The sequence below is a fragment of the Pseudorca crassidens genome, chromosome 6 (genome assembly GCF_039906515.1).
Source record: "Pseudorca crassidens isolate mPseCra1 chromosome 6, mPseCra1.hap1, whole genome shotgun sequence".
NCBI classification, from domain to species: domain Eukaryota; kingdom Metazoa; phylum Chordata; class Mammalia; order Artiodactyla; family Delphinidae; genus Pseudorca; species Pseudorca crassidens.
This window is the reverse complement of record NC_090301.1, coordinates 26,845,356-26,857,032: the sequence shown is the minus strand read 5'-3', so window position 1 is coordinate 26,857,032 and position 11,677 is coordinate 26,845,356. Positions and strand designations below refer to the sequence as shown.

Sequence of the window (11,677 nt, the reverse complement as noted above, 5' to 3'; positions counted from 1 at the left end):
TTGGGGTTAAAACTGGACAAATGGGGAGACAAGTAAAAATCTTTTATAAGGGGAAGAGAAATATCTAACATTTACTATGTGCCAGGTGTCATTCTGTTTAATCCGATTTGGTTTGTAATGAAACTTTGATAGAATTCCCATTTTCTAACACATAAGTGAACAGGAATTAGGTACTGACGTGTTACATAAAGAGTCAGGGAAGTGTCGTAGTTAGTGATGGAACTAGAACGCTGGAACACAGAGCCTCTGATTCCTACACCCAGCATTCTGTACTGGGCTGTCATACTGAATTTGTTACGTAATGATGACTCCTTAATTATCAACAAGGAATTCTATAAACAAGTTTTTAAAAGTCAATTAAAAGGAGGTTTAACTAGTTATGTATAACACTCCTACCTTGATCTCTTGACTCTGACTTACTGAAGGTGAGGCGTGTGCACTGGGGTCCTGGCTCTCTGAAGGCCCGGCGGGACTCTCAGCAGCGCTGTGCTGCCCACCACTGAAGTCGTTAGGGTATTCTTTCAAAAGCAAGTCCTGTCCTTCAACATTTTTACTGTAAGCTCTAGCAAGAAAATATTTAATTATTTGTTGATGTCTTAACATTGTATGAACAACCTAAGGTATCGTTCATAAAGTCAGTTGAACTTGGTAGCTTTTCTTTAAACAGCTCTGCCCAAAAGATTTTAAAAAATTCATCTGCTGATCTTCCTGATGTTATCCTCACATCTCAAAGACTTGAATAGTATTTTATGAAATCTTTTGCCAAATTATTATAGTGGTTTTGTTTTGTTACAGTTTGGGGTTTTTTGTTTGTTTGTTTTTTTTCCAGAAAACTGGAAAAGACAAGTTACTTGACTCTTACAGTCTGAGTTCCCAGAGTATCTATGGTTATCGTAATGTCGTCCATGAAGGACTCGATTCACATTTTCCTCTGTACTTTTGGAAAACTGTATCTCTGGAATGTGGAGAAAGTTGAGAACAGAATCTCGTGTATGTTAGGATAACTCTTAGAATAAGGCTCTACAACAAATCTGGGTATCTTGAGACCTAAACAGAGAAATGTGTTTTACAAATAATAAATGAGAGATGCTCCACACTAAAGTGACTATCACATTTCAACATGATCTTGCATTTTGAGTTTTGGCTATATTAAAAAATAGTCCAGTTAAATATAAAATACCAGGGATTTTCTCAAATACATGACTACTGATTACGTTGTTAGGATTTATCCCCCCTTCCCTCAAAGTCATGTTCCAAGTATTAGGCGATTTGCTTTTTTACCCTGGATAGGTTTCTTGAGGGGTTTTTTTGGTTTGTTTCTTTTTAAGAAAAACATTTCTGAAGTGGCTTTGTTACAGATTACCCAGATTCTAATCCCTAGTGTTAGGTCCACCATTACAGTACACTGAAATGACCTATTTATGGAGAATTTTTCATATTGTTTGCTCAGTTAAATCTATTACTGAGGCTGACAATTAGCATGAGAAGTTGAGTGGAGTAAAATATAAAACTCCTTTCATCATTATGTAATTAGCCTGAATATATTTTTAATGTAAACTCAGTATAAGCAGTGTTTCACTTCTAGGGCACAAACAGCAGATGTTATATAGTATGTTTTCTTCATTTTCAGTGGTCTCCCTCGTTATTATGCAGAATTATTGGAGATTTCACATGGATTCCATGGTTTTGGGGTTTAAATTTACAACACCTGCCTGCTGTTTCTTCTGTGCCACTTGCTTTGCTCCCATAGTGACCATCTGGCTTGCTCTTTCTCTTCATATTTTTTGTGTCTTAGGGAGAAGACTGCATCAGAGAGGTCTTCTATCTGGAATTAGAAATGAAAAGTTCTGCTTTTATCAGAAACATTTTGAAATATGAGAACAGGTGTCAGAGTTCCTCATCAAGAGAACAATAGGAAGAAAACTCTAAAATAAATGCAGTCTAAGTCAGAGAACAAATGTTATGAGAGGAGGTTCATTCCTAAAAAGAGGGAGTTTAAAACTTTTTTACTGTTGGGTCATGTTTGAAGATTTACCTAGAATACTTATAGTACCTTGAGTACATATAGGTTCACAGTGCTTTCCACTTACATAAAATATCCTTAATGCTTTATTCATCCAAAACCTTGTATTGATTGCCCCTTACGGAGTATACTGTTCGTGGAACATATTAATATCAAAGAAAGTAAAACTGTCTGAGGTAAATGAGAATTAGTTTAATGAGTTACTTATCTGGAGTTCTAAGACTTCGGTTGTGTTTCTGGCTAGGGTCATTCTGAACTAGAGAAGGGTGCATTAAAAGAGGGAAGGGCATTAAAAAGTAAATTTTGGTAGTTGAAGAACACGATCAGTTGGCACAGAAAAACTGTAATGGAAACAATGTCTTTTATATAATACCTGCTTCTTCAGACTATCACTTTGAATTAGTTTGGTTATATAGTATCTTTCCCTTTAATTTTTCTTGTCTTACTATAAGTTTTATCCATACAGGTCCACAGTCCCTTTCCTGTAATTCCAAAAATCTGAAAAAACAAGTTTTCATAATTCATTTGGTGACACAATCTTATCTGAAATGATGTGGGGCTATTCTACTTTCTATTAATATTTCACTATAGAAACATTAATATTTGATTATGAGCACTGTCCTAGACTCCCTATATGTATTACATGATATATGTACCACAGTACTTTCTAAAATCCAAAATTTTCCAAATTCAAAAGCAATTGTTCACAAGATTTTGCATATGGAATTGTAGGCTTGACTGTTAAACTAAATACCATGCAGAAAAATATGACTAATACTGGGAATTGAATATATTCACATAAATTCAATATTTCAATGACTCATGTAAGGAAATGGTATGTTTTGTTTTTGCTTTTCTTTATTCTTTATATATTTTGTCTTTGTAGCCAAATTCGCACAAAACACTTCCTAACACTTCAAATTAATATCCTTAAAGGGGAACTTTCTTTTCATAAGTTTTGAAAATTTATAAAATCAGTGTATGTTCCTCAAATACCAAATTAAGCACATGGGAAAAAAAATTAAGCAGGCTTCATAACATATTAAGTGCAGTAAGTGAAAGGCAGCTTACCTCTTCTTCACCCAAATTATATTCATCCAGAGGCTGAAGAACAACCATCCTCCAGCTGTTGAAGATACAAACGAATTTCAAACAGCTTTTGTTAATCTACCTAAATGTAGCAATTTTATTCTGTAAGCACAGCTATTATAGTAGTGTTTTCTTTCTTTGGGATTTCCATAATTCAAATGGTTGTATCTTAGTACTTTATCTTTTAAAAGAGACAACGTATTTGTATTATGAGAAGAGGACAGGAGATGAGGCTTTACTTTTGGCCTTACAATAAACAGTCTCTTATACATAGTTGCGTTTTATACCTACGAATGTACTAATTTTGAAATAAGTTAGTGGTATGCTGACAAACTGGCTCAGAAAATAAAGAGGAAAAAAGCTCTGATTTTTAGCATTTGCCAATTTCTTTGTGTGAAGACTCCCATCATGGCCTCTTGTGAGTTTTTAACAGCCACATCACAGAATCCCTACGGGCTAAACAAGGTCAGCCAGCCGGCTCCAGCCTACCAGTGTAAATTGAAAACATTGTTGCTATAGAACATCTAACCACAAATGTTATTTTTTTACTTAATGTAGAATATGTCAACAAATTCTCTGCAGAAATTCTCATAATACCTCCTAGAGTATTAAGAGTTCTCTCAGTGCCTCAAAGCAATTATGAATAAAAGAATCAAATTAGTTAGAATAGAGATGGGTAGGAATTACTGTAATTGTCAACCAGCTCTTGTCTCTGTTTCCATCCTTTTCTATTTCTACTTCTTGGTGCCAGATTAATAATCTTAAACCTCTTTCATCATGGCTAAAAAAATGGACAGTTAGCTGCCAGCAGGAAACAGATCTGTGTGTGGCATTCAAGGACATCCACAATCTCGTGACAACTTTTTGAGCCGTTATTTCCTGTATCACCCTTCACAAAACCTCAGTCTCTGGCTTAGCCTTGCACAGGTTGTCACAGGTGTTATCATCTTACACTGCGAATACTCTATGCAAAGGTAGTTGCTTTCTTTGATCTCTGCAGCCTTGTGCATATCTCCATTTTAAGGAGCAAGGATTATCTGTTTGTTAGTGTAATTATTTACATCCTTAAAGTACCTTTTAGTACCATATATACAATAGGAAACTAAATATTGAATGAAAAAACTCTAAAAATGCTGAAGGATTAGGAATTTCCATTTCTTAATAAAACCTGAGAAAGTAGTGCTACTGTATGGCACTTCTTTTCAGCATGAGTAATGTCAAAGTTTCTTTCACCATTTTCCCTCCATGTAACCATGTAAGTGGGAGGAAGGCAGAAAGGAGCATCTTCCTTTCATTAAATAAAATTTTAACTTCACTGAAAATTTAAGTTTATTCAAAAAAAGAAGGAAAATTAAATAATGTAAGTATACATACCTTGGAGTAACTATTTCCTTATATTGGAGTTTCTCTAATTTAGCTGGGGCCACTAATGACATGGGAATCACAATATTATCTATATCATAAGAGCTCTCACTTCTCAATCGTCGTCGTGCTGTATTCTGCAAGATAGGATTGTAGTAGTTTTACAATAGTATTTGGTTACTTGTAATGATACTCTCCTTTTACGAGTTATATAAAGATAACATGGCAGTGCCTTTAAGTTTTATACATTGTTATGAAATCTGAGTATAAAATGTTAAGAAAAGAAAGCATATGTATCTTCTATGAACCAATACATTTGTGTGTGGACACATTCAGGCCTATTTTTAAGACCATTAAAAATATGAATGCCTTAAAATACAAAATCAGAAGATTGTACCATAAAGCACCCTAAATGTCAGTGAAATGATCTTTTAACAAACTCATTTTTTATTAGGAAAGGCTATGAAATGTTTGGTGAGCCTTTTAATAAAGATCGTTTTTACAATCTTCATTTATGTGTTCCTGGGTCCCTGAGCTTCATGCTGTTTTCTCTAAATCCTCCCACGTTTTAACCTCTACTCCCTACCAGGTAATGAAACAGAACAAAGTAAGAACACTGCTGGATTCTTATTAGCAAGATTATACTTAGCATCATGTCAAGAAGTAGGGATGGTTATGATAAAGTTTAAAGTTTTTAGCATATGAAAAAAGCCATAACCAAGGACTAATGTACAGTTAGCTCCCTAGTTAAAAAAAAGTTTAATCAAATTTATTGCGTCTTAGTAAAATAATTCTGAATATGCTAATTATGTGCTAGTAAATAAGGCTGTTATAGATTAACAAAATATCTATAACAAGTTCCCCTCCCCCCACCAGATCTGCCAGGTTTAAAGGTCATAAAGCTACTTTAAAGTTCACTGTACAAAAACCTACTTGTGATGATGAATTCTGGGTTCTTGATATAACATTGACATTAGTAACTGCAGTAAAATTGCTCTGGGATCCTGGTTCTGTGCGTTGAATAGCAAATTCTTCAAATCTAGTTCTTTCTCCTGCCATGGAAAGAACCATTGAGAATGTCATACATTAAATGTAACTGGACTGGTAGGTATTAGAATTTCTGTTTTCCTAGTTTGGTAACGTGTTTCTTGATCTGTTTAGATTTTATTTTTTTTAATTCATGTATCAAAAATGAAAAAAATTAAGGAAATTTTATAAAAATCTTAGCCACAATCCTGCCACAATTTCCATTTTCTGGGGTATTGACAGTTTTTATCCAGCATATCCTTCTTTATTAATCTCCCTTTACTCTGTTCATGTTTTCTGTAACTTATTCAGAGGTTGAACTTCTAAGACTTACCTCTTAATTTTCTTGTCTATTCTCTGATTTTTTCATATCGTTTTCTACTTTTTGGGAGATTTCCTTAACTTGATCTTCTGACTACTGATTTCTGAAAATGTTTCTCCTATTATAACATCCTATTTCAGGAATAAAACTTCTCTTTTCTCTCAGAATATTGATAACAAAGTTAAGTTTACTTCCAACTTTGTTATTTTCTGTCTCTTCCATGTTCCTTTTCTCCATTTGTTTTGTGTCTATTTAGTGGTATATGTTTATTTTCTTACTGCCCTTCTTTATTTTACTTTAGTACAGATCTTGAAAAATATTTTCCTGTGTAATGTAAAATTTAATACACAGTTCATATTTATATTATTCCAGTTGTTTAAAAATGTCCTTTCTGGCTAGTTGTTTCTTCAAATCAGTATCCATATCTTGAAAATGGTTGTCTAGAGAGCTGTCTAGTTACTTCTTTGTAGTACAGCATTTTACTCATTCTATTCCTATGTTCCCATCTAGCTAAAAGTTAGATCTATCAATTCAAGTAAAACAGTCTACATCTTAGGTAATGTGTATTTTTTCATAATGCATCTTTATATTAAGAGATACAGGTTTTCCTATATTTAGGCAAAGATGTATGAAAGTTCCTCAAAAGCTAGATGACTGTTGGTTATCTTAAGGTTAAGGCACCAAAAAAGCATAATGATATCCCTGAATGTGGGTGGGAGTTTAATTTTGTTCCACACTAGTTGATCAGGTAGTGTGATATTAGGTAGTGACTTTGGTCTGTTATGGTGGGATTTCTAGAAGCCATACTGATAAATATGTTAAAGCCACCGTGTATAATTACAGTTAAGTACATCTTGGATGTAAATAGTTTCTAATTTATTGGGTGTATTGACATACTATACCTCGGACATACTTGACTAATGTATATAGTGTTAGATCCACTGGAACAATGAATAAGAACCAATAGGGTATACAGATAATTTGTTATTTAATACACACCTTTCCAGTTAAGTTTTATTTTTTATCATTATTTGCAATAACTGTTGAAACTATCTTGTCCCAAATCCCCATAACAAACCCATTTTGTATTACTAGCAGGGTTCTAGTTTCAGAGGTATCTCTATTCATCTTGGAACTGTACGTTCCTAAGGGGAATTCAGTCAGGCGGTTGAGTTACCTTAGATGAATCTCACCCAGTTTATCAAAATTCCGAGGAAGCTTCAGGGAAATCAACATCTCCACAATAGGTACCAGAAATGGTAATAAATATCTAAAAGGCAACCTTGTACTGACATATTTCGAGTCCAGAACACAATGTTGGAGACTAAGTACTGTCCAGGAGGACAGTTAGTAGAAGATAACTCTAGTTAGGAAACACAGGTAGAAGATAACTCTAGTTAGGAAACATAGGAAGGAAATCCTTAACTCACAAAGTGGATGGATTCCCAGTCCACAAATAATTCTGAATTGACTACATGAATATGCTGTTTAATGTTCATAGAACCATGGATGTTTTGTGTAATTAGTGACTGTTCTAGATTATAACTCCCATGAGGCAGAGGTTCTTTGCAAATCAGAATTTTTTATTTTCAGTTTTTAGTACTAGTGATCCTGTCCTCATTTTAACCTACCTAATGCTGTTTCACTCAAGTGTCTTTTCTTTCTTCCCTGTAACAGCTGTGCAGAAGATTCTGACCTCATTTGAGGCTTGCATATAGGAGAATATCCATTTCTCCATTGATTCAGAGAAGTATTATGTACTGAAAAGGAAAGAAAAATGTGAAGTTTTAGTTCCTTAACACAAATATAATGAGCATGTTAACCTCTTTTTACTTTGTAACATTGCAGAATATTAATATACCAGTTCAAAATTATATATAATGAAGTAAATACTTACATACGAAGATGAAATACTCCTAAGCTGAAAATAACCAAAGTAAGATTCATTAAAAACATCTTCAGGAAGTGCTCAATTTCCTATAGTTGCTCCATTATGTGAAGAGGATGAAGAGGAAAGTTGATCTGTTCTCACAGTCTTCTAAATTACAGAATTTTACAGAGAAGATTTGTTCAGATCTGTAAATCTTGGCTGAACATGATCTGAATCCTTAAGTTAGTTCCTGCTTACCTTAAATCTGGGAACAACTCAGGACTAAGTAAGATTATAGAATACAACAGACTGGGATCTCTTGAGAGCAATAACCAGATTTCATCAATCTGCTGACAGTGCCTAGCACCATTCTTTCACTTTTTAAAGCAATGAATTTTTTAAAAACTTTAAGTCACTTAATATCTCTGTGCCTCAGTTGCCTTATCTGTAAAATAGGGATAATAGCAGCTATCGTGGGATTGTGAGGATTAAACAAATTCCTGTAATAGTCATTAGAAGGATATCTGGCATAAGTATGCAATAAATGTTAGTTTCACCATGACTGTTGTTCTGTCTGAACCCCATATTTCCAGTACTGGATAAATAACTAAATTGGCTTCTTTTTTTGAAATGTTTGGAGATGTGGAAAGGATAGGGAAAAAATATGAAGGCCTAAGTGCCAAATTCTCACCAACACTGAGAAAAAAGAGTATGGTCTACCAACAGTGACTGGGACTCAGATTTCAAGATGGCAAAGCACCCTAAAAATGACAGACAAAATTTTTATACATAGATGCACAGATCGGCATATTTACATCCACGTTAGCATGCAAAAAAAAGGAATTTTAAGTAGAGTGGAATTTGTGAGCAATCTCTGAAAGCCTAATATCTTACGAAATTTGAGAAGCAAACTGCAAAAGCACATGAGAAAGTACTGCCACAAAAATGTGATCAAAATCAAAGGCACTCCAGACCTGGAGGAAAGAAAGAATTACCTGCAGTAACTAATAGAATGACTACACTTGCCAGCCTGCCAACACCTCCACCAGGGTCCTTGAGGCTTCAGTAGAGAAATGGATGGGTGGGTAGATAAGGCAACGCCCAGTGCCCCACTTTGTTTGAAACATGTCCTGCTCATCCATAACTGCCTCTGAAAACAGTATAGAGTGCAAATTTCTACCTCTTCCATGAGAAGGATCCCATAAAAAGCAGTGGCAGAAATTGTAACAGTGAATATCAACTTTAAAGATGAGAACACAAGACTCCAAAAATCTGAATACCAGTAGCGTAAAACAAAGAAAAGGTACAAACAACAAATGGAAGAACCATCTCTAGAAATAGTTAATGGGTTCACAGAATACAGATTTACAGGTCTTCAAAATAACTAATATTGCCAAGAGAAAGAGGCAAAAGGCCAAGAGACCTCAGAAATGGGAAGTATAATTGTTGAAATTGTGAAACAGAATCATTGCTCACTGCCCTGAATAACAGAATGGTCATATCTAAAAGTCAAGATCATTGGATTGGAAGAGTAATTCCACAACTCAAAGGAATAGAGTGATGGAAATATGAAAAAAAGGACAAACCAAATAGGTTAACAAAGGATTGAATAGAATGAATGGGATGTAATATTTGAAGAAATGATAGCCAAAATTTTTTACACATTGATATTAACTCTAATGTTTCAATAACTCACTTGAGCATCAAAGCAAATGAAAAAAAATATATATATATAGCACATAAGTATGAAGACATCCTAAAAGTTACCAGAGAAGGGAAAAATTACTGCAAAGGAATGAGAATCAGATTGCCAGAAAGCAAAAGCACAAACCCACAGCCAACATCCTCAGTGGTGAAAAACTGAAAGCATTTCCACTAAGATCAGGAACAAGACAAGGTTGCCCACTCTCACCACTCTAATTCAACATAGTTTTGGAAGTTTTAGCCACAGCAATCAGAGAAGAAAAGGAAATAAAAGGAATCCAAATTGGAAAAGAAGTAAAGCTGTCACTGTTTGCAGATGACATGATACTATACATAGAGAATCCTAAAGATGCTACTAGAGCTAATCAATGAATTTGTTAAAGTAGCAGGATACAAAATTAATGCACAGAAATCTCTTGCATTCCTATACAATAATGATGAAAAATCTGAAAGAGAAATTAAGGAAACACTCCCATTTACCATTGCAACAAAAAGAATAAAATATGTAGGAATAAACCTACCTGAGACAAAAGACCTGTATGCAGAAAATTATAAGACACTGAGGAAAGAAATTAAAGATGATACAAATAGATGGAGAGATATACCATGTTCTTGGACTGGAAGAATCAACATTGTGAAAATGACTCTACTACCCAAAGCAATCAACAGATTCAATGCAATCCCTATCAAACTACCACTGGCATTTTTCACAGATCTAGAACAAAAAAGTTCACAATTTGTATGGAAACACAAAAGACCCCGAATAGCCAAAGCAATCTTGAGAACAAAAAACAGAGCTGGAGGAATCAGGCTCCCTGACTTCAGACTATACTACAAAGCTACAGTAATCAAGACAGTATGGTACTGGCACAAAAACAGAAAGATCAGTGGAACAGGATAGAAAGCCCAGAGATAAACCCATGCCCATATGGTACCTTATCTTTGATAAAGGAGGTAGGAATGTACAGTGGAGAGCCTCTTCAAAAAGTGGTGCTGGGAAAACTGGGCAGGTACATGTAAAAGTATGAGATTAGATCACTCCCTAACACCATACACAAAAATAAGCTCAAAATGGATTAAAGACCTAAATGTAAGGCCAGAAACTATCAAACTCTTAGAGGAAAACATAGGCAGAACACTGATATAAATCACAGCAAGATCCTTTTTGACCCACTTCCTAGAGAAATGGAAATAAAAACAAAAATAAACAAATGGGACCTAATGAAACTGCAAAGCTTTTGCACAGGAAAGGAAACCATAAACAAGACCAAAAGACAACCCTCAGAATGGGAGAAAATATTTGCAAATGAAGCAACTGACAAAGGATTAATCTCCAAAATTTATAAGCCACTCATGCAGCTCAATAACAATAAAACAACTAGAAGACCTAAATAGACATTTCTCCAAAGAAGATATACAGACTGCCAACAAACACATGAAAGAATGCTCAACATCATTAATCATTAGAGAAATGCAAATCAAAACTACAATGAGATATCATCTCAAACCAGTCAGAATGGCCATCATCAAAAAATCTAGAAACAATAAATGCTGGAGAGGGTGTGCACTGCTGGTGGGAATGTGAATTGGTACAGCCACTATGGAGAACAGTATGGAGGTTCCTTAAAAAACTACAAATAGAACTACTATATGACCCAGCAATCCCACTACTGGGCATATACCCTGAGAAAACCATAATTCAAAAAGAGTCATGTACTAAAATGTTCATTGCAGCTCTATTTACAGTAGCCCGGAGATGGAAGCAACCTAAGTGTCCATAATCGGATGAATGGATAAAGAAGATGTGGCACATATATACAATGGAATATTACTCAGCCATAAAAAGAAACGAAATTGAGCTATTTGTAATGAGGTGGGTAGACCTAGAGTCTGTCATACAGAGTGAAGTAACTCAGAAAGAGAAAGACAAATACTGTATGCTAACACATATACATATGGAATTTAAGGAAAAAAAATGTCATGAAGAACCTAGGGGTAAGACAGGAATAAAGACACAGACCTACTAGAGAATGGACGTGAGGATATGGGGAGCGGGAAGGGTAAGCTGTGACAAAGCGAGAGGCATGAACATATATACACTACAAAACGTAAGGTAGATAGCTAGTGGGAAGCAGCTGCATAGCACAGGGAGATCAGCTCGGTGCTTTGTGACCGCCTGGAGGGGTGGGATAGGGAGGGTGGGAGGGAGGGAGACGCAAGAGGGAAGAGATATGGGAACATATGTATATGTATAACTGATTCACTTTGTTATGAAGCAGAA

At 35.0% G+C, this 11,677-nt stretch overlaps 1 protein-coding gene across 10 annotated transcripts in view; it reads right to left on the bottom strand.

The window, feature by feature from the left end:
* The window catches only part of KANSL1L (KAT8 regulatory NSL complex subunit 1 like), a 145,743-nt gene that overhangs the window by 2,175 nt on the left and 131,891 nt on the right, over nucleotides 1-11,677 (bottom strand). For all 10 annotated transcript variants that reach the window (XM_067740726.1, XM_067740728.1, XM_067740729.1 and 7 more), the window contains 6 exons: nucleotides 7,454-7,582; nucleotides 5,408-5,526; nucleotides 4,487-4,611; nucleotides 3,095-3,149; nucleotides 1,713-1,825; nucleotides 397-562 (listed from right to left, as the gene is read on the bottom strand). In XM_067740726.1, coding sequence (XP_067596827.1) covers nucleotides 397-562; nucleotides 1,713-1,825; nucleotides 3,095-3,149; nucleotides 4,487-4,611; nucleotides 5,408-5,526; nucleotides 7,454-7,582 — 707 coding nt within the window. The remainder of the gene's footprint in view (nucleotides 1-396; nucleotides 563-1,712; nucleotides 1,826-3,094; nucleotides 3,150-4,486; nucleotides 4,612-5,407; nucleotides 5,527-7,453; nucleotides 7,583-11,677) is intronic.